This window comes from Quercus robur, chromosome 1 (assembly GCF_932294415.1).
Source record: "Quercus robur chromosome 1, dhQueRobu3.1, whole genome shotgun sequence".
NCBI lineage: Eukaryota > Viridiplantae > Streptophyta > Magnoliopsida > Fagales > Fagaceae > Quercus > Quercus robur.
In genome coordinates, this window is record NC_065534.1 from 18710984 (window position 1) to 18734788 (window position 23805).

Genomic DNA, 23805 nt, shown 5'->3' on the forward strand with positions numbered 1-23805 from the left:
GAGCGAAGCATTTATTCTTAAAAGAAATTCAAATTGACACAAGAGATGACCTTAAGCTTACTAAACATTTGGAGACAATAGTAGGGAGGACGGAGGAGGTGATGACGATGGTGGTAAAGGGTAAGGATTTGTAGTAGTACAGATGTGGTGACTATGGGGAGGTGCACGTGGAAACTAATAGTGGTATATTGGAGGAGGTGGTGGCAAGGGAGATGGTGGAGGAGGAGACTTGTGATAAGGAGGTGGATGAGATGGTTAGGGTGATGGTGATGATGGTGCTTTGTCAAATTTTGGGAGGTGGAGGTGATCAAGATGGTGGCAGCAGAAGGGGTCGAGATGGTAGCAAAGGAGGAAATCGAAATGGTGGCAGTTGAGGCAATGGTGGTATTACTGGAATATGAGGTAATAGAGATGGTGGAGATTTTGGCGGTGGATGTGATGGAGATTGAGGTGGTGGAGGGGATGGTGAGGGTGGTGCTGGAGATTTTGGCAATGCACATGATGGAGATAGTGGCGGTGGAGGTGATGGAGATGGTGGTGGTGGTGATAGTGAGGGTGGTGGTGAAGATTTTGGCGGTGGAGGTGATGGAGATCTTGGTGGTGGAGGTGATAGTGAGGGTGGTGGGGGAGATTTTGGCACTGGAGGTGGTGGTGGAGATTTTGGTGGTGGAGGTGATAGTGAGGATGATGGTGGTGGTAATGGAGATTTTGGCGGTGGAGGTGTTAGTGAGGGTGGTGGTGGAGATTTTAGCATTGGAGGTGGAAGGAATGGTGAAGGTGGTGGTGGTGGAGGTGATAGTGAGGGTGGTGGTGGTGGAGATTTTGGTGGTGGAGGTGTTAGTGAGGGTGGTGGTGGAGATTTTGATGATGGAGGTGGTCGTGAGGGCAGTGGTGGAGATTTTGGCAATGGAGGTGGAGGGGATGGAGATTTTGCTGGAGGTGGTGATGGAGATGACGGTGGTGGAGGGGATGGTGAGAGTAGTGGTGATTTATAAACACGAGGAGGAGGTGGATTATAATGACTTGGGGAATTAGGTTTTTGGTCATGAGTTGGTAGTGTTGAAGCATAAATGTAAGGCCTATCAGCTACCACGATAGTGGCTATAAGGCAAAATGCTATCGCATAAATCTTTTGAGGCATTGGCCTCAAGTGTCCAAAGGTTCCCATTTCTAGCAGTTCAACTCTAATTACTAGAAAATTTGTCCTTAAGCTTGCATGATAACGTTGGAAGCTAACCCCTTATATATTGCTTCCTTGACAACGATATCTTTGTTTAATCCTTTATAAAATGTTGTATGCTTTAAATATCATTCCAAAATCTTATACTAATTTTCATTTTCTTAGGGATCACACTAGGTAGTCAAATTAATACAAAGGCCATAAAGTATACCCCTTTTACAAGGTCCTAGGGTGTGCTATTAGTTATGAATATGATCATATCAAATGCCGATGCTATACGTAAGTGCATGACACAATCTACCCATACATACATGCGAGAGTATGATAAATCTTTCAATTTTTGTTGTGTCGCTTTTACAAGGTCATGGGCTTTTCACTAGTTATTATTGCATAACATACGGTAAGTACATCACACAATCTATTCACATATCAAGGTTATGGTATTTTAAGTCTCAAGTCTTAACTCGAAATTCGCAAGCCTCTCAAAAAAAAAAAAAAAAAAACTCGTAAGCCTACTGTGCCCATTTTTTCAAGGTTATAAGGTACCCCTTTCGCAAAGTCATGGCGCACTACATTTATTACAATTGCACCATATTAGTAAATCACAGAGTCTACCCATATATGGAAATGTGGGTATTTTATGTTACCAATTCTATCCTGCCCCAAGGTCACGAGGCTGGCCCCTTTTACAAGTTCATAGAGCATCCCATTAATTATTCTCACAATACGGGTTGATCACATGCGATTATGATTAACTAGCGGATGTATCACGCAACGTGCGAGAACATTATATGTTCATATGAAAATATTTTGTAAAACATTGTCTTTATAGTTCATGTATAATACCCATTATGTAGTAGTTATACTATATGTCATTAAAACTAGAGGAAATATGAATTATTATGATTTATATAATTCAATATATGAACATATTGTTTGAATGACCTCACAAATATTTAGTTATTGTGACTTACTTAATAGCATAATTATTTTTTATATTTTTTTAATGCATGTATTATTAAATTTTCTTTTTATGTTTTGTTGATTTTTTGTTTCAGTTGTTACTAAAGCAACTAAACTTGACTACTTGGTTTCTCAAAAAAAAAAAAAAACTTGACTACTTGAGTGGGAATGTCATATTCCAAATAAGTTGTTTTTTAATATAAATCTTTTTTTAAATTAAAAAAACCATATAAATTATCAAGACCATTGTGTATAATTATCGTAAATGATAATATATACCTAGTAATTATTATGATGAATATCTATTATTAAAATTTTTAAATAAAAAATCTATAACCACCCCCCCCCCCAAAAAAAATAAAAAAGCAATCTTAATAAATAACTATTAATAACTATCATAATTATCAAATTTTATATTTAATATTTTCATATACAAATACCATCAAAATAAATATTTACTAAATTGGTCAATCGAAAATTAGAGTACACATCTAATAACATATATTTAAAATTAAAAAAAATTAAAAAAAAAGAGAGAAAAAGAGTACATATAGAATGAAGTTAGCACATCTAAAATTGGAGTATATACGAGTTGCATACACGTTATTTATCACCTGGTTACTCATAATTGGACAACCAATAAAACTTGCACCTGCAGGATTCATCAATATAAACTTGCTACTGGATTGTGAAGAATTTGTAAAATTTGAGTATGATTCTTACAATTTGCATGGTCATGGTTCTTAGCATTTCAAAATGTGCTATGACCAACAAACTAGTTCATTTGGATTAGCCGTATCAGACATCGTTATTTGAGAGAGAGAGAACAAAGGAAGAATGCAGCAGGCATCTAAACTTCGCAAAATTTTCATTATGACATATTATTCTTCAAATGAGATTATTTGTGGTTTAAACTCGCTGTCACCCCACTTGTTAAATACTCCATCCTACAATACAAGATGGAAAACCTACATATCAAATGTCAGCAGTTCCAATTACCCAAAAAAAATGAAAAAAGGTTGACATGGCTATGGTTGGGATGATGTAAGCTGCCTTATGTTGTACTTAGCCAGTTCCTTGTACTTTTCAACGACCCCAATCAAGCACACAGTCTGACAACATTGAAAAAAACAAAAGATTTATCATAGTCAAGAAAGGTTCATCAAATAACAGACATCTAGCAACAAGTAAAACTTCAGTCCTTTCACATGAGTTGCTGCTTTATTCGAAATTGAAATGCATGAAAGCTAATGCTTTGATAGAGAATTAGCTAACATTAGTAAAACAGTTTCAACAAGCATAACCTCTAAACCATTACAAAAAACTTCAGGGTACATGGAAGAAAAAGTAAATAAAAGAAACAAAGCGAAAAGATAAAACAGAGTAGTATCACAATCAAGACATGAAAGTTGGATTTGTTTGATGCAATGCAACACCTATAGCCATTAGTAAAAGTTCAAAAAATAATTATGAAAGTCAAAATTCCAAAGTTCTCTGAAACTCTTGCTGATAGAGTTTTAAGTTATTTAACCATGGTACCGGATCAACAAAACAAGATTCAAACTCAACCCAATAAGAGACCAAAGGTTAGCCAAAGATGGTCTAAAAGATGAACAAGAAAGCATGAAAATTCAAGTTCTTTTTTAGCAAAAGAAAAAGAACATTCTTACCTTGACAATTTCAACTACAATGGATTTATCAGGATTTTTAAGATCAACTTTATGCGGTCCAGGGATGGATTTTGCAACTGCATTTATGATCTTCATCCGGTCAATACCACTATTTGCACGGGCTTCATATAATACTGCAAACTGCACAGAAGTTTAGAAAAGTCAAACTCCATCTCAGTATGTCATAAGATTTTAGATTGTGATGAACACGGTAGCCAAGGTATGCAGTTTGCACAGATTTTATATAGGGACCCAATCAAATAGCATACAAAACCTGGTGGTTCTATACTTCAATTTTTTTAGTTCATTTTGTTTCCTACAGTGCTGGGAATATGAAAAGAAAAAGTGGGACAGGGAAGAGAACTGGTCAGAATTAAATAAGATCTTAACCCAATTACATACCTCCAAAATTCAAAGCTGATGAATGCAAAATTAGATTAAGGTCATCAATTTGCATTAGGTATTTTGCTTGAGTCCCAACTTAAAAAATAAGGATTTGGAACTTTGAACCCTTTAACACCCATCCAAACACACCCCCCCCCCCCCCCCTCCACCCCGGTGTCCCCCCAAACCGCCAAAAAAAAAAAATCAAACACAGAAATAAAAGTGGATATCATCACATCATCCTGGACTCTCTCTCTCTCAGACACATGCCTAAAATACAATGACCATATTTGCGCATATATATAGTCTACCACAGGGAATAAATCCAATGGAAGGTCAAGATCCAGATTGATGTTGAGTTGGTCATTCTTATTTTCAGAAACGTGTACTACTAGATTACAGCATGCACCAATCTCAGACCATAACAGTCCACCAAACGTGAAAAAAGAGGTGATGTGCATATCAAAATGGAATAAAAACTTAAAACATGCATTGGTACATACCATCCGCTAGCTAACAATTAACTAATAAGTTTGAAAACCACATAAATCAAGGTCATCAGTTGTGAATTTTGTAAATTTCTAAACTCAAGTCAGCACAAACTGCTAAACCCTTTGTCCATGTATTCAGTTATTTAAATTCCTTCCCTTCAGATATGAAATTTGCAATATCTTTGCCCAAATTTCTGGCCCATTTCATTTCCCATGACTGGATTCTTGACAGAGCATTTGACTATTCTATAATTAACCTCAATTCAATTCAGGTACCCTGCATCTATAATTTGACCTTCAGTCATGACTTCACTGAATATAAATATCATGATATGCTCGAATACACTTCATCTTCAAATCAAACCCACAATGAGCTGATTCTAGCACTATGATTAGGGTTAGGTGGGTTTCTAGTCATGTGCATCATTGTTATGCTTGGACTGCGGCCAGTTTCACTTCAGTCTTTTTTTTTTTTTTCTTTTCTTTTTTTCTTTTTTTCTTTTTTGTGGGGATAAATAACAGATTTAGTAAGATGAAAAGCATATAACCCAAAAGTAACAATAATTGTATTAATCAACTAAGGAAGTATACAAAAATTCAACAGGATGACTCAAGTACACAGGCTATGTACCCAAATGTCCCCCAAAGAAGAATAAAACATACAATAAGTTCAAAATTTCTAACAAATTGGAAATTCTACATCCTTCTGATGACATCCAATAAAATAAAGATCTTGAAAAATCAAACTTGATTCACTTCAATTTATTGATAAAATCTGAGATCTCCTATTGAAAATTGTTTTTTTCACCATATTACGTTTTCTAAGTTCAAAGTCAAATAACTAAAACCAACTTGAACCATTACTGACAAAAACTAGAAAAAAGTTATAAAAAAAAAATGGACCTCTGATGAGTTTATCCTATTAATGCTGTCTGCAGAAAGGATCGATTTTGCCACTTTTGGGAAGTAAAAGAGTGTTGATGGAAAAATATAATTTAGATTCTTAGTTAACAATGTTGATTATATGTCCAATAGGGTGTTTCAAGGGAAACTATCACTTAGGCAGCTTTGAATAATTTAGAATCGGTTTATCAGAAAAGATACGATACAAAATGGTAAAGTTGATTAATAGTATTACCTTTTGTGGGTTTTGAGTCTCCACTGGAAAATATTCTGCAACAAGAGGTTTGATTGCTCTTGAAATTTCTTCCTCGGAAGCATAGCAGGCCACTTCAATAGGTAATATCCTTAAGATGAACCTATACAAGAAAAAAAAATGTTAGCTTGCCAGCACCAATATAACATTTCTTCTGTCTATGTCCTTTTTATGATTTGACTGAAAAGCAATTTATGAACCTCGACATGTGTTTCCTTGTTGATGCAAGAGATGTCATCATGTGCTGCACAATATTTATGGGGCTGGGTTCTCCATCTCTCTTCCGCATTTGAATAAAGACAACACCATTACAAGATGTATCAAGCTTGAAAAAGCGCCTCTGTATAACAATCTACCGTCAGCTCAAGAAAAAATACTAAAGGCACACACAAGTTTTTGAGTCAGAATGAAATGACAAAAGCAAATATGCCACCAACAGCAAGGGCAGTGAACATATGGTGAACTCTTCACGATATGAGGACCCTTAGAAGGGCGATGTATATAAAAAAGATGCATCCACTGCCCAACTAAATGGGAATAACTGATAATTTTGCACTTTCAGCTGTTGTAAAATGTCAATGAGTCATGAAGTACTTGTTATTCAACTAAATGATTAAGAAAATTGGTGACTGACGATAACAAGTCACTCTATCATTATTTTCAATTTCAAATATTTGACATAACATCAGTTTAAGATAAATCATAGAGCAATTCTAGAGACAACAAATTTCACAACTTATAGAGGTGGCAAGGTGTGATTGGTGCAGAATCAATTTCACGTGGACCCATCATTGACACCACTTATATTGTACAATAACTACAGTATACCAACTCAATAGTTGTGAAAAAAGATATATATCTCCCTTTCATTCAGACTCAAAAGGTGCTATAGGGTTTCAAGGACTGGAACTAACAGTTTGATTAAAGGAAGTACAGTTGTCACTGGGGTTGCGGCATCAATTTTTTTATTTCACTCATTGACGTTCTCTTCCCTCAGTGAGTTTGTCTATGTGAACGGGACAAAGGATTGATATAAACCACCTTCAATAACGGTTGATTGTGGTGTGACTACCATCAGTGAAAGAATTTCATTCTGAGCCGTCCATGATAAATATGAGCAAGGGCAGAATCAATAATAACAATTTCTCACATTAATTATTTTAGAAGTTATAAATACATCAGAATATCAAAGAATTCTTCAATTCAAAGGCCAATGTAAATTGGAATCAAACTTGATCGTATCAAATTGATCCATTTGAAAATGAGGCTGCAATGCTCTTTAAAAAAACGAAGCTAAAATGTGATACAAGAAGAATTTGTATAATACAATTTAGATGAACACAGTGGCATTAAATTGAAAATTTTAGTCCAGAGAGAGCTTGGAAACAACACACAAGACATCATAACATAACAGTAGCAAACCTTACCAAATTGCTAGAAGAAATGACTAGATGCATCAGCAACCAAAAATTATTAGCATAGTCTAGATAGAAATATTACTGCCCACATATCATATTTGAATCATAAAGAACTCTAGAATTAGCCAAAATATTTTTTTGACAAATAATAAACTCTAAGATTATACGCACAGTTCTCCTAAAAAAAACCACATTAAAATAAAGTCACAATATAAAAGAGAATCTACAAAATCTACCACAGAACACATATCACATGTTCCAAGAGTGTGGCACCACTCAAATAAAGCTCTCGAAAACAAGGATTTCATCTTGATAATTGAAACCTCAACTCTGTTAAAGTACAATAGTCACAATATTACAGAGGCAGGGGAGAGATAAAAGTATTTGAACAGAAGTTAATAAGATAAAATAACAACAATTAGAAGAAGGGCCAGGAAAATGCACAAGGAGAACAAAAATATTCAAAAAAAAAAAATTTGGGGAGATAGAAACTTGAGAACAATTTCTGACATATTCAGGTTTGGCCTTCAAATCTGATACAGTTAAAATAAAATAGAACAAAGGAAGCCAGAAAGTTTAGCAGCTCTAGCTAACTCACCTTGTTCTTATCTCCCAATTCTTCCAGTTCAGCCTCAATTAGTTTATCAATGGACTTCTCCTCCACTTTTGCATGGATCACAGATTTCGGTGCAACTGTTTCTACACATTGTTTCTTTGCTGGAGGCTCCTCAGTTTCTTTTGGTTGATTCTCATGATTCTTACCATCCCCATTATTATCATTATCCGGTTGATTCTCATCATTTTTACCATCCCCATCATTATCATTATCTTTTTCTTCAGTCTGATTTCCATGGTTCACATCATCTTTTGTATGAGGATCAGACTCCTGATTTATTGCACCTTGAGGATTGGACTCCTGATTTATCGCATCTTTATGACTAGCAGTATCATCCCCACGAGCATCTGATTTATTGTCCTCCTCCTCCTCCTCCTCCTCATCATCATCGCTACCAGAAGAGTCAGAATATGAGAACTTTATCTTCTTATTTGAAGGTTTATTAGGTAACTCAGCAAGCTTCACAGCCAAATCCTTCCCATGGACTAGCTCTTCATAAAACTGAAAGGAAATGGAAAAAAAAACAAATCAACCAGCTTTAGAGTAGCTAACTTAACTCCACCTCATTGATAAGGGGAACATAATGTTCAGAATTTTGTATTTTTCTGCATCCAAGAATAAAAATATCACACACACACACACACACACAAAACATAATATAAAGCTCATTCCAAGGTTCTCTATATATTTTGTCAAACTTCATAAACAACAGTGTCACATGGAAACACTTCCGCTTACACACATAGTTACAATAAAGCTTATACAGGTTCTATCTATGTCTGACCAAACTTCAATGAAAACCAGGCAACAGAACTTTGAAAATCAAGTTGGAACTAGAAGTGAAGCACAAGACCCATACAATCACATCACTATAATCACAACTACCATAGAAGGAGCATAAAGAGACAACAAATGCTGTTGAATTCGAATTGAACAAGCATCAACACTATGTTTGAATTGAATATTGGTAGATTATTAAAAATGAAGAAGAAATAACCCTTAAGAAAACATAAACAATATTCCTTTCCCTAATTTTTTACTTAAAAAAAAAAGGAAATATCATAGAAATTATCTTTGAATAGGGAGAATGTGAAATCCTCAAAGATTAAATGCATATCATTATTGTCCTTTGAGTCACAACTTTCCAATGAAATCATTTCTAAGCACCCACAACCCAATTTTTCCCCATATCACAAATAAACAATTTGACCTTGAAAACCCTTCTCTTTTTTTCATTCTTTCAAATACTCAGCCAGATTCCACTTGCATTTCAACTAATTATTCAAATTATTTATCCATCTATCCAACAGAAAACAAGCAAAACCATACTTTTCCCAAATCTCCAACCTAATTAGGCAAAAATTTCCATTTTCTTTTTCCTTTCACACACTTATTTTAACTTTTTAAAAATAAAAAAAATGTCACACAACAGACAGTAATTTTACTAAATGTCATTCTAATTCAACCCCAAACTTCTGTCAATACTAAAGAAACATGATGTAAGTTAATTATTGAGAACCCAGAAAAGGAAAGCATAAAGAAATAGACTTTAACAACAATAAACATATACCCATAAGGCAATTTCATGAGCAAAAACCAAAAAATTAATTCCAACAAACAAAATAATAGAAAACACAGAGACATACAGAGTCAATAACGTTAATGGCTTCATGAGAGGCCTGGCGTTCTCGGCCACCATCACAGGTGATAAAGAATCCTTGTACTCCTGGCCTTAATGGGTATGAACCCTTCTTCTTGACTGCCTTCTGTAACACAAAAAAAAAAAAAAAAAAAACCATGTACATGATGAATAACCAAGCTCACAACAAAAACAATACTATAAGAAGAGAGAGAGAGACATTGTGGGGAAGATAGCGCGGCTTTCTCTTCCTGCTGTTGTTGCCTCTGTTGTCGTTCGTGTGTGACTTCGATTTGTTCTCTGTCCCCATATTCAGAGAGACAGACAGAGAGAGAAGTAGAATAGTTCGAACGTTTTTCTTAAGAGTGTTTGTTCCAACCTTCGAGGGTTTATGTGCTATTCAGTTCGAGATGGAACCCCCTTTTTTTTTTCTTCAAATTACAACCCACCACCCACGCGTGGTTTTGTTAAAGTTGCCTGATGATAACATGAGGATTAAATTTGACATTTTACCCATACAAGATTAGCTTAATGAAAGTTATGTAACCTACTTTTGTTAAAAATATGGTTAAATATGTAGTTTTATTCCACTTTTATGCATCTCTTCTCTAAAAACATAAAAATGCAAGATAAAAAAAAAAAATCCAACGGAATAATTGCATTATAGGATTTCAAACCACTGTGAGGCAACTTAAATCTCAATCGAACCTCAAGTGGGTAAAGTGTCAAATTTCAAACCACAGATAGGCAACTTAAATTTCAATCCAACCTCAAGTAGGTAAAGTGTTAAATTTCAAATCACAGGTAGGCAACTTAAATTTCTGTCAAACCACCTTTTTGTTTAACAACTACTATTTGTTTAAGAACAAAGTTTCTCTCCAAACTTTTTTTTTTTTTTTTTTGAGAGTCGAGTTTCTCTCCAAACTAGTTTGTAGGTTTTCTCTCCTAACTAGTTTGTAGGGTTTCTCTCCTAACTAGTTTGGAGAGAACCCCTACAAACTCATCATATATATTTATATTGAGTGTGAATTTTGAAAATCTAACCGTTAGATTGCATGTTCTTATTACATCCTTAATGCTTACAAAATTTCAAGAAAATCAAAAATCAATTGTTATGTCATCAAATAAATTTTATAATTTCAAGTTTTTATAATCTAAAGTTGTATATTTTAAAAAAAAATTAATTGATCAAATAGTAAATAATATTCAATCTGAGCGAAATTTGATATACATGTTTAGAATATAAGGAACATGAAATTAAACGATTAGATTTTCAAAATTCACACCCAAAAAAGAAATATATGAGAAGTTTGAAGAGTTTCTCTCTAAACTAGTTTGGAGATAAACTTTGTTCTTTGTTTAATTGCGTCAAAAATTTATATATTTTTAATTAGGAGGATGGATATGTAGAATTTATTAGATAGTTTTAAATTAGGGCTAATAAGGTTATTCATACTTGTTTTGTAATTTTTTTAAAATAATAATAATAAATATTTTTTTCACCCATGTCATGTCTTAACCAATATCATTAATCTAGGAGGGTCAGTAAGAACTAAGAAGATGTATCTTGAGTAAGAAATAGATTTTGCAGTTTATGTGGTTTTTTTAATACAAATTTGTCCATAGTGCTGGAAAGAGAACAAAAGATAAACTATAAATTCATTTGATATATTATTTCTTAATACAATAAACATATTAATTATTGTTACTAAATACCTGTTTGGATAGCGTTTCTATTCCTGCGTTTTGGCGTTTGGTGTTTCATGCCTTTTTTTTTCATTGAAAAGCGTGTTTCAATGCTTTCTAGTGGATCTTGTGCACTATTCATAGGACCTATAAACATCTTTTTTCAACAAAACTTTCATTAATAATAGGTCTCACGGCACTATTCATACATTTAAAAATTATTTTGCTACAATGTTTTCAGTTTTCAATTTTTAATTTTCAGCAAAATAAGCGGTATCTAAACGGATCCTAAGATTAAATTTTAGAAATTATCTATTGTTTCTAAATACAATAAACATATTAATCATTGTTGTTATTGTTGGAGCATTTTAATGTTATTTAATTAAAATGGTTTATATTACAACATAAATATAATTGTAAAGACGTGGGAGTTAATATAGAAGATAAGAAGTTAGTGGAATGTTTACTCCCACATTGAAAAGGAGAGAGACTCTTTTATTTTTTTTAATTGCGGTAATTAATGTGCTGATTATGTATTGCTTCAAATATTGGGCAAAATACATTAAGAATAAATTTTCATATTCATTAGTGAGTAAATGACCTTTTATTATGGAAAATGAAAAGCCATTCACCCACTTAGGCTCCGCTTGGGAGGAGAGAATGGAATGGAAAGACAAAATAATTTTATAATATTCTTCCCTTCTCTTGTTTGAGAGTTTTAATGGAGGGAATGGAAAGTCCATTTCCTTGTTTGGGAGTTCAAGTGAGAGGAAATGGAATGGGTAGGAGGGAACACTCATTCCTCTCTATTCCATTAAAACCTCAAATTTTCATTCCCCCGAAATTGGGAGGAATGGGAGGGAATAGAATAAGATTTAATGATTTTTTTACTAAAACTCCTAAAATACCCTTGTGGGGCCCAATAATTGATGGGCCAGACCCACTTGTTGATGGGGAGTCCAAAGATCTAAGCCGAAAAATGTCATGGCCCGAGCTCAAGAATAATAAGGCCCAATTGGCCCGGAGAAGCAGCCGAGGACAGTGCAGTCCTCGGCTGACCCAAAGATCCATCAAGAGGAGGGGCAAAATGGTAAAGGGACATACTTGAAAGGAAATCTAAAATATCTAGGAAAGGCTGCCCTTACTACCTTCCCCATGCATAGCTCTGCGCCTAACAGAGCCTTATCCTTTAGCTTTATCAACCACTCCCAACAACTTTGGACTTGGACTGATGGGACAAGTATCAGTCTTGGAAAGGTTGACCCTACACGTGGACGAAGGAAAGTGAACGCAGGCTAGTATAAAAGAAAAAAATAAGTAATCTGGAGAAAGGGGGCGGGAAAGACTGGCCAGAAAGGAAGGGCTTCCAGTCCACCTCCAGGAGAAAGACTCCAAGGGTGAAGGCACTTTAATCACATATGAACACCACAAGACCCACCGCTAGGTCACCAAGGCCTAGCCTTTCGAACTCACTCTCTACAAATGATATTGTATGGGCCCACTCACGCGTGAACCCAACCCTACTGCGGTTCGTCGCGGAACGTGTCCCTACAATTGGCGCCGTCTGTGGGGAAGGCTTGTGCGTTGGCTCGAGCGGCGGAGGAGTTGAGCTTCTGTCGAACAAGGGTCTACAAGGATGCCTTTATGACCGACGACACCTTGTTGTTATTCCAACATAAGTTCCCACTAGGGGCTACGCCTCGCGGTGTCAATGGCATGGACAAGTCTAGGGGCTTCAAACATCAAGCTAGCTTCCCCCACCTTGTTCGAGGAGCTTACCTTCGGAAAAAAAAAAAAAAAAAAAAAAGAGAAGACAAGTTTTGGACAGAACCAAGGCCTTGTATAGTCCTCGGACCCAAGCCTCTGGGGAAACCAACTACTTAAAAAGAGAATACAAGTTTTGGACAGAACCAAGGCCTTGTATGGTCCTCAGACCCAAGCCTCTGGGGAAACCAACTACTTACAAAGAGAAATACAAGTTTTGGACAGAACCAAGGCCTTGTATGGTCCTCGGACTCAAGCCTCTGGGGAAACCAACTACTTACAAAGAGAAATACAAGTTTTGGACAGAACCAAGGCCTTGTATGGTCCTCGGACCCAAGCCTCTGGGGAAACCAACTACTTAAAAAGAGAATACAAGTTTTGGACAGAACCAAGGCCTTGTATGGTCCTCGGACCCAAGCCTCTGGGGAAATCAACTACTTACAAAGAGAAATACAAGTTTTGGACAGAACCAAGACCTTGTATGGTCCTCGGACCCAAGCCTCTGGGGAAACCAACTACTTACAAAGAGAAATACAAGTTTTGGACAGAACCAAGGCCTTGTATGGTCCTCGGACCCAAGCCTCTGGGGAAACCAACTACTTAAAAAGAGAATATAAGTTTTGGACAGAACCAAGGCCTTGTATGGTCCTCGGACCCAAGCCTCTGGGGAAACCAACTACTTAAAAAGAGAATACAAGTTTTGGACAGAACCAAGGCCTTGTATGGTCCTCGGACCCAAGCCTCTGGGGAAACCAACTACTTACAAAGAGAAATACAAGTTTTGGACAGAACCAAGGCCTTGTATGGTCCTCGGACCCAAGCCTCTGGGGAAACCAACTACTTAAAAAGAGAATACAAGTTTTGGACAGAACCAAGGCCTTGTATGGTCCTCGGACCCAAGCCTCTGGGGAAACCAACTACTTACAAAGAGAAATACAAGTTTTGGACAGAACCAAAGCCTTGTATGGTCTTCGGACCCAAGCCTCTGGGGAAACCAACTATTTAAAAGGAAAAACTACGTTACATGGACCTTAGAATCTCCCCGAGGAAAGCTCTCCATTAACAATTAGGTTAATTCTTGAACTACATGGATTCTCTAGTTTGCCCTCGGATCCTCAACACCAAAGGGACTAGTACGGAATGGTGCAACATGTTTCCAAAAGCATAAGCGAAGTCATTCAATGCTCGGTCATCCCCTTGGATGAATTATTTAGAATTTGTCGTTCTCGGACAGTATTCTCGCACTTATTACAGAACGTTCAACCATTATCTCGGTTAGTTTCCTAAGTTCAACTTACTATGAATTGTTATTATTGTGCCTGGTAGTGTCAGCAAATTAGAATTAGTTGGATTGTATTTCACGGGTTCTTGCTTTAAATATCGCCGAGGAGAAACAAACACATGGAGCACACCCATTCACAAAGTGGTGTTGCTAAAAGAATAGTATTCAAAACAAGTAAAATAAATTTCCCTTTTTACTAAAACAAAGAAATAGTACAGCGTACATTGATAAGCTGGAATCAGCTTATGTCAGAGCTCACTACGTAATTGAAAAGAAAGATACAAGAGAATAAGATAAAGTCAAGGAGGCAACAAAGAAAAGAGGTTGGCTACTGCCTCAAGACCTTGCTCTTCTTCAATGCTTTTACATGCCCATAGTTCAGGCAGTAAAAGAACCCAGCTTAGGGCTTGCACTGTCGAAGAAAAGGTGCAGAGAGAAAACCCAACTTGAGCCTCACACCGCTGAAGGAAAGGTGCAGGGAGCCGGAAGTTGAGAAGCCTTCACCAAAAATTTGCCTGCGACAGGGCAGAGACGCTGATGGCGGAGAATCTTTCTTCTGACACACCAAAATTCTGGCATGAACAGAACCTGCTTCGGATTTTGACTAGAAGAGGGAGAAACACCCTTTCGCCTCTGTCGAAGTGGAGTATTCTCTTAAATTTATGCTTCCCTTGCCCGTACCTCATTATTCTGAGTCTCAGGAGGACATGGCGCCTCTGTGGCGGAGAGAGTTTCTTCTCCCCAACCCTCGCCTCAAACATGCTATGCTAAGGGGGGATATCACTAGATATGGGAGTTGTGATTTGGGAGGAAACTGAAGAATTGGTGCGTAGGTGAAGCAACTTTCTCTCCTATTTATTTAAAGAGATAAGGTGGTGGCATTTAATTCGCGCAGCGTCCCAAGGAACACTACAGACAAGATGGCTCTGGCTCAATCTCCAACGCCACCTGCAACCATGGGATTAAAGGAGTCTCGGGAAGGTGCACCTCGAACATTGGGACGCCAAAAAGTACTGCGTGACCAAAAACTACATACATACCCTTTAAGTCGTGGGCCTAGTGAATTCGCGGCCCAGGCCCGTTCTGCATGGGGGCCCAAGGACAATGGCCCACGCTGAGGAATAACCGTCGCCGAGGACAACCTCCTGCTCGGCACGTCGCGAAATACCTAAGGAAAGGGAGAAACTGAACTACAGCCTTTGGACTCAAGCCTATGGGGAAACCAACTTCCTAGGTGACAAAACTAGGTTTTGGACAGAACCAAGGCGTTGTGAAGTCCTCGGACTCAAGTCTACGGGGAAACCAACTACCTGGGTGACAAAACTAGGTTTTAGACAGAACCAAGGCGTTGTGAAGTCCTCGGACTCAAACCTATTGGGACGCCCACTACTCGAATGGGGAAAGCCCTCGGCTCAAATACTTTGAAGTGTTGAGGCCGATAAAAGTGTTAGGATGATGGCAAGACACCCCACTATTTGGTAGCCTACGGGGGTTGTTCATTTTTGCGGGAAATATGTCTTCGGATGATTATATCCTACACCGCATAGAGCATCCAGTTCTAATGTCGGCATTGTTTTGGGTAAGTATCGTTATTCACAGTTAGGCATTACTGTGTCAAATAATGCTATTAAAGTTATGGTGACATCTTTTTATTAGCAAGTATTTCGGCCTTAGTTGTCATTGATTCAAATGCTATATTATTGTGCCGAGCAGCGCTTGTAAACTAGTAAAAACATAGAAACAAAACATGCGAGGTAAAATAACAACAATTTTTATTAATATGGAAAATTATTACAACGTACAAAGAGGGGCTTAAACAAGCCTATACAAAAGGTAAACTGCCGAAGCAACAATAATATTTGCAATACAGATAAGTAAACAGTCAGGTCTCTTTTAAACTCGTCTTCAAAGTCTCTCCAATCTCTGCCTCAGCATTGCTTATATTGCGAGAAGAACTTTCTTTAGGAAAAGTTGAAGGAGAAGGAAGAAGAAAATGAAGGACAAGGAAGAAGAAGATGGAGGAGATGAATGAGGAAGATGGAGGACATGAGCAGAAGATGGAGGAGATGAATGAGGAAGATGGAGGACATGAGTAAAAGAAGGAGGAGAAGAAGAGGGAAAAGATGAGAAGGAAGAAAGAGAGGCAGAAGGAGGCGCCAGTGAACGAAGAGAGGAAGAAGCAAGGGCACTTAGTCCCTGCCCCAGTCTTGACTCCTAACACACTGGGGCCATATTAGGTATGCTCATGAGAGAGCGGGTAGTAATGACGATGTGTGTCCTTGGCTCAGTCACGCCGAAAGTGTGACGTGACGAGTCCCTGCTTCGGATTTTGGCTGAAAGAAAGGCGAGACAAATTTTGAGTCTCCGCCATCCTTGTCCTGACCGAGCCATTTCGAGCTTCATTAGAACACGGTGTTTTTGGGAGGGGAATGGTTTTTTCATTGCTTATTTCTATGGAGAATATATTTCAGGTTAAAGTATGACCGGAGAGTAAAAGTAAACTCAGGAAGGAATCTGAGGTTTTCAAATTTTGGTGGGGTTAAAGGGATTCATATGTGGGAGAAACAACTCTTGTTTATTCTCTTTATATAGGGGACGAAGAGGAGAGTACTTAATGTGTTCAGATCTCCAAGGAAATCTGCAAACATGAATGCGTCCGTTTCATTCCCCCACGCCATCAAAAACCGTTGAATTTGGGAAGTCTCGTAAAAGGAAGATATTAAAGACGCGCTTCGGATAACCAAACGGCACGGCATAAGAGCATCATGCGCAAATTAAGGGGAATCTCTTGCAGACCGGTACATTCCCTGGGCAGGTGAAGAGTCGCCAGCGTTAGTCAAGGGCTGAATTAAATGAGCCATAATAAATGCTCGGTATTATCAAAACCCTCCTCTCCAACCAGGATATCGGACAGTAGGGTTTTGAGGGGCTATTGTGGGGCCCAATAATTGATGGGCCAGGCCCACTTGCTGATGGGGAGTCCAAAGACCTAAGCCGAAAAAGGTCATGGCCCGAGCTCAAGAATAATAAGACCCAATTGGCTCGGAGAAGCAGCCGAGGACAGTGCAGTCCTCGGCTGACCCAAAGATCCACCAAGAGGAGGGGCAAAACGGTAAAGGGACATACTTGAAAGGAAATCTAAAATATCTAGGAAAGGCTGCCATTACTACCTTCCCCATGCATAGCTCTGCGCCTAACAGAGCCTTATCCTTTAACTTTATCAACCACTCCCAACAACTTTGGACTTGGATTGATGGGACAAGTATCAGTCTTAGAAAGGTTGACCCTACACGTGGACGAAAGAAAGTGAACGCAGGCTAGTATAAAAAAAAAAATAAGTAATCTGGAGAAAGGGGGCGGGGAAGACTGGCCAGAAAGGAAGGGCTTCCAGTCCACCTCCAGGAGAAAGACTCCAAGGGTGAAGGCACTTTAATCACATATGAACACCACAAGACCTATCGCTGGGTCACCAAGGCCTAGCATTTCGAACCCACTCTCTACAAATGATATTGTATGGGCCCACTCACGCGCGAACCCAACCCTACTGCGGTTCGTCGCGGAACATGTCCCTACAACCCATATATAGTCAACCCTTCATTTTAAAATAGGAGTCTAATAGTAATATTGTCATAAAATGATTCCATTCCATTCTCTCCATGTTGCTCCCAAACAGGATTACTTACATTCCATTCATTTTCATTCCTTTATTTTAAAACATCCAATCAATGTTACTTAATTCCATTTCATTCCATTCATTTCCCTTACTTAAATACATTTCATTCCATTCCCTTATGACCATCTCATTCCATTCCATTCCATTCCTTTATGAACTCCCAAGCGGACCCTTAATGGATTAGCCGTTTGAGTATATTTATTCTTCAAAAACTCCTTGTCTGGTCTATTAATTATGTAACTTCAGCCCATCAGATTTATGTCCAGCAATTAATCTTGTAACACCCACTACATTAGGATTATAGACCTAATTAACCAAATTAATTTGAGTAATAATTTCGTGAGGCCCATTAAGCCTATAAATAGATCCATTAAACCCAATACAGAGTTTGAACACTTTGTGCAGAGGTTGTTCTAACCATACTGCACTGGTTAAGCCAACCAAGGTCTTGAATCTCTTTAAAGAAAGTGAGTGCCACAGTCCAAATAGTGTTTTATATTTCTATCTTCAAATAAATAATATTTAGAAGTATTATTCAGTTTCTTTTTATGTTATTTCCATTATTATTGTGATTGCCCCAATAGTTATAAGTGAGCTTTAATTATTATTTCAATTTCTCTTTAAAATTTTGTTGTGTTAACATTTGCATTTATCTTCACTCCAATCATTCCCCTGTCCCATGCCCCTTGTCTATTTTCTATTTTTTATTTTTAGAAACACCCATGACTAATTGTTTAATTTCTCTTTTGTGTAACATTTCGTATTTAAAAAAGCTAAAATATTGTCAAGAGGATCATATTCAAGCTTATTTCAATTGAACATTAAAAAATTTTGGGTAAGGGGGTTCATAATTTTATATTAAATGATTAAAACAAAATTATTATACATATTCTTTTCTTTTCTTTTCTTTTTTGCCAACTCAGGGGGTTCATTTGAACCCCCTAAGCTTCACTTGCCACCGGCCCTGCTTCAACCAAAGAAAATATTCTCTATTATGAATCTTTCATATAGTGACCCTCTTACATAATAGTAGATCTTGTCAATTAAATTCATGTTAGGATTTACCATTCATGCGAGTGAGAGAACTATCATGTTTTGCACTCTGAAAATACTTAATAATTTCCCTTCAATCACAATATTTACCTTATATTAGTATAATAATTTGGAGGAATTCCACATAATGAAACCGATTTTTTTTAATGGGTATAGTATATATACTACACATGACAATCACTTCATCAGATCAGTTGATAATGCATATCACATCGAACATTAACTTTACTATTTTCTAATTATTTTTATGTTATTTTGGATTTTAATCTATGAGGTTTTATGTCAAATGATAAGCCCTCTTTTTGTGTCACTTTAAATAAATAGTACAAAGTCACATGATACTATAAATGTCATATTTGCTAACAACTTAAATCATATTGACCAAGTGTCCATTTGGCATGCATTTATAAGATCAATTTTTAACTTTTAAGTTTTATGTACAACTTTTTTTAAATCTCACCTTTTTTTTTTCTTTTTTTTTTAAGTACAAATATATTTTAACACACTTTCAAAGTATGATAAAAATTATTATTATATATAAATTTTAAAAAATTTGTGACCACCCTAAATCTTTTTAGGCCTAACATGATTAAACTTTGGATAAAATTTAGCAACAAATTTGGTTGTAAACTAAGGCTATAACTCCACTTAATATTTTTTTTATTGGATGTGAATTTTGACAAATCCACCTTTGGATTACATTTTCTTCTTATATCCTCCATACTTTCAAAATTTCATGAAGATCAAAGATTAATAACTATGTCACCAATCAAATGTTTAAATTTCAAGTAGTTTTTTGTGATCTAAAATTATACATAAAAAATAAGTTTAAGGATTGAATAGTAAATAATATCCGATTAGCATTAAATTTGATATGTGTTTTAAGAACATAAAGATCTAGAACATGCAATTCAACGGTTAAATTTTTGAAATATATAATCTTGTTAATTTTTTTAGTGAGAGTTATAGTCTAAGGCTACAACTAAGTTACTTTGGTCTCCTTAACAGTTTATTACATCCTTACAAATAAAAAGAAAAAGCCCAAGAAAAAATTTATTTAACTAAAATTTTAAAAGAGATATAATTTGCAGCATTGGCAATGAGAAATGATTTCAAAATAAGAAAATTAGTTGAAGAAAATTATAAGACTTTATATATTTGCGTGGGTTTTTTTGTCAATATATAAAGTTCTCTTTTTGTTATATTTTGTATAATTTAAGTTTTTTTAATGACAATCCTTTAAAAAAAATCTTAGAGCCACCATTGTGAGGTACTACAAATGATGTTATTACCACTAAACTAAGCTCTGTTTGTTTTAGCAATGATATTTTCTAGAAAATAAGTCATTTTCTAAGAAGCATTTTCTACAAATTTATCTCATTTTCCAATATTTGATAGTAACTTTAAATGAGTCTAAAAACAATTTTCTAACTTCCCTTTTAACTTACTATGAGATAGAGTTGTTTTCCAAAAAATATTAGTACAAATAATCTATTAAAATAAGTTATACTATTTATGTTGATCAAAAATAGTTTTTCTTTTACTCATATTTTTTTATACTACCAAACACTAAAAAACACGGAAAACAATCTTTACACAAGAATTTCCATCGAAACAAACGGAGTGATATGATTCATCCAAACTCGAACATACATATTTATAAAAATCTTGTTGAAATTGTTGTTTCACAAGAACATATATACATTCATAATACCCCAAATATTATGATTATTTTATTCAAAAACCCAGAAAGAGAACACTATTGTAGATGAATCTTCTTTATTACAACACACCATGGAAAAACATAAATTTAACGATCATAATTATGACAAAAAACACCAATAGCAGGTCCTGTAGTTCCATTATAACATAGACCCTCAGGTTGAAGCCGCCAAACACAAGGATCGCATGTGTAAGACTGAGAATTGTAAATCTCCATGCTGCTGAAGCTTCCCCCTTGCCATTTGAAACTGCAGAATACTCTTAGAGTATCATGGATGGCGTATTTGTCACCATAGGCAATTTCAGTGGGAGGAAAATCAACCTTTGTGTTTCCACAATCGGCTGTAGCTTTCAAGTTTTTAGCAGTCACGTTATTATAGATTTCAATTGTAACAGCTTCTGCATTTATAGAGAAATTAGTAACAATTATAAACAGTGCAAGCAACAACAATGGTGATAAGTTTTTATTGAAATGACTCATTTTGTTTGTCTGTAATTGTATAACTGGTGGTGGGTGCAAAACAGAGATGTTAACATGTCCTTTATTTATACTGTGGCTGTAGGTTTGTAGTTCTATTTTGCTTTTAGAAAAAAGATCAAATGTAGAGTAGTTCTAGGATCACAAAATATTTCACAATTTTTTTGCCACAACTCTTACGTGGCAGATTGTAAGTAGTTAACTATTACTTACACATAGACCTACTATTTTTCTTTACCAATCATACTCTGCCAAGTCACAATTGTGACAATAAGTAGTGAAAAATTATATGGTCTTAGACTTTTCCTAAAATGTAGTTAACAATCGAAGTTTGGTTGGCATTAGCCTAGATTTCGAGGTTTGTTGGAGTTAGCTCAAATTTTGGGGGTGTTTACTATATTTGACTTAATTAAGAAAACAGCTCCATGTAGCTGAAGCTTCTCCCTTGCCATTTGAAACTGCAGAATACTCTTAGAGTATTGGTGATGACGTATTTGCCACCACAGGCAATTTCAGTGGGAGGAAAATCAGCCTTTGAGTTTTCACAATTGGTTGTAGCTTTCAGGTCCTTAAGACTCACGAAGGCAAAAAAAAGTATAATTATTTGTTTACAGGTTAGATAATGCTACATTTAGAAACTATTTTACAATATTTTTAGATAATGCTACATTTAGAAACTATTTTACAATATTTTTACAAATTGTTGATGTAACCAATTTTTACTGGTTCTTAATCGTGTCCACCACTAATATTGCATGACTTTGAACCCCAAATTCAGGCAACATTCAAGTTTATCTCAAGAAACGACAGTCACACATTATAAATGTCTAAACCACATTAAATCAAAGTATTAATTTTGGGGTGATGTGGGGTACACTTTTAATGAGGTTTTCACCCATTTCTTCCTTGCAATTAAATGTATAATAAAAAATAAAATAAAATAAAGGCATGCCATTGGACAAAAAATATGACAATTTCATCTTCTTTATACGGTTTCCAGATAAGGTTAACTCCCAAAAAGAGCTTTAAGTAACCCTACAAATTTGGACCATACTTATCTCAAGCATCGTCATAAGAAAGATAAATAGATGCCACTTTACTACAAACATTTAATGGTCATGATAACATAATAAATGACTATGATGAAATGGAAATTTTGGACTTCAGTAATTTAGTTTGACATTATTGTCGAGGTACATGTCTATTGAAACCTATTGAAACCTATTGAAGTTGTCTTACAATGATGCAAATATCTCTAACTAGTATAAACTATATACTCAAGGTGGAATTTGGTGTAAGGATAATATTTGTTGCATAGTTTTACGCACATTTCATTTTTAAACTGAAATAATGACTTGAAGTCATGATTTTTAAATTTAAAATCACAGTTTCAATTTGTGTGTAATAAACACAATCCTTTAGTGTAAGGAGAATATAAAACATCTATCTTATATGAGGGTGAGTCCTATGTTTGTAGATTCCACCCCGTATGAAAGAGTTTTTTTTTTTTTTTTTTTTTATTTATTTATTATTTTTTTTAAAGCTAGAAAATGAGATATGTTATATGGGTTTTACTAGGATATGCTCTTAGCGTAGCTATTAACAAACCATTTTAGAAAACTATTTATTGGAAAATGAAAAAGTGACTAAATTTTTTCAATTTTTCATAAAAAAATTTCCTAAAATTAATAATTAATGTATGTCCTAAAGGCATACATTAACCGAACTTATGTTATATATACATGTCACACAAAATACATATTATCCTCTTTCTTACAACATGTGGATTCCAAAATTGTACGAGACTCGTATATGTCTTGAAAGAAATGATGCATATGTGAAATGCTTGGAATAATAATTATTGAACGCAAACATGGTCTTAATTACTATATTACGGCTGGATTTTGTTTGGGTTTAAAGTTTAAACCTCATTGCCTAAGACCTCGTTTGAGAGGAGGGAATGGAATGGAAAGGAATAAAAAGAATAATTTCAAAATATTCTTCTCTTCCCTTGTTTGGGAGTTTTAATGGAAGGAATGAAAAGTCAATTCCCTTGTTTGGGAATTTAAGTGGGAAAGAATAGAATGGGTAGGAGGGAACACTCATTCCTCTTTATTCCCTTTAAACTTCAAATTTTCATTTCTCCTGAAATTGGGAGGAATGGGAGGGAATGAAATTAGATTTAATGATTTTTTTACTAAAACTCCTAAAATACCCCTATATATTCAACATTTAAAAAATAAATAAAATAAGAGTCTAATAGTAATATTATTATAAAAATATTTCATTCTATTCCCTCTATGTTACTCCCAAACAAGATTACTTACATTCCATTCATTTTCAATCATTTCCATTCTTTAATTTTAAAATATCCAATTAGGGTTACTTAATTCCATTTAATTTCATTCATTTCCATTCATTTCTCTTACTTAAATACATTTCATTCTTTTCCATTCCCTTATGATTGTTTCATTCTATTCCATTCTCTTCCCTTATAAACTCTCAAACGAAGCCTAAGGGTGGTACAGAGGGCAGATGAAAATGTCTAATGAGCTTCACAATATAGTAATTAAGAGCTGATAGGAGTAATCTTATTGACTTTATTGACCAGCTTCGACTGACCTGCACAA

General features: G+C 35.6%; 2 protein-coding genes across 4 annotated transcripts in view; one reads left to right on the forward strand and one right to left on the reverse strand.

Moving 5' to 3' along the window:
* Positions 1-312: 312 nt before the first annotated feature.
* On the forward strand, positions 313-995 carry LOC126727653 (glycine-rich cell wall structural protein 1.0-like). The gene is made up of 3 exons (XM_050433595.1): positions 313-402; positions 471-792; positions 835-995. The coding sequence occupies exons 1-3, from the start codon at positions 313-315 to the stop codon at positions 993-995; spliced, it is 573 nt and encodes a 190-aa protein (XP_050289552.1).
* A 1993-nt stretch (positions 996-2988) lies between these two features.
* LOC126724164 (uncharacterized) overlaps positions 2989-23805 on the reverse strand; it is a 35432-nt gene continuing 14615 nt past the window's right edge. The window contains exons 2-8 of one of the 3 annotated variants that reach the window (XM_050428529.1): positions 9738-9896; positions 9525-9644; positions 7861-8379; positions 6045-6184; positions 5827-5947; positions 3814-3954; positions 2989-3255 (exon numbers count right to left, since the gene is read on the reverse strand). In XM_050428529.1, coding sequence (XP_050284486.1) covers positions 3172-3255; positions 3814-3954; positions 5827-5947; positions 6045-6184; positions 7861-8379; positions 9525-9644; positions 9738-9827 — 1215 coding nt within the window. In that variant the 5' untranslated portion in view covers positions 9828-9896 and the 3' untranslated portion in view covers positions 2989-3171. Of the gene's footprint in view, positions 3256-3813; positions 3955-5826; positions 5948-6044; positions 6185-7860; positions 8380-9524; positions 9645-9737; positions 9951-23805 lie in introns of those variants that run through there. The other 2 variants (XM_050428518.1, XM_050428532.1) reach the window with 2 other exon arrangements.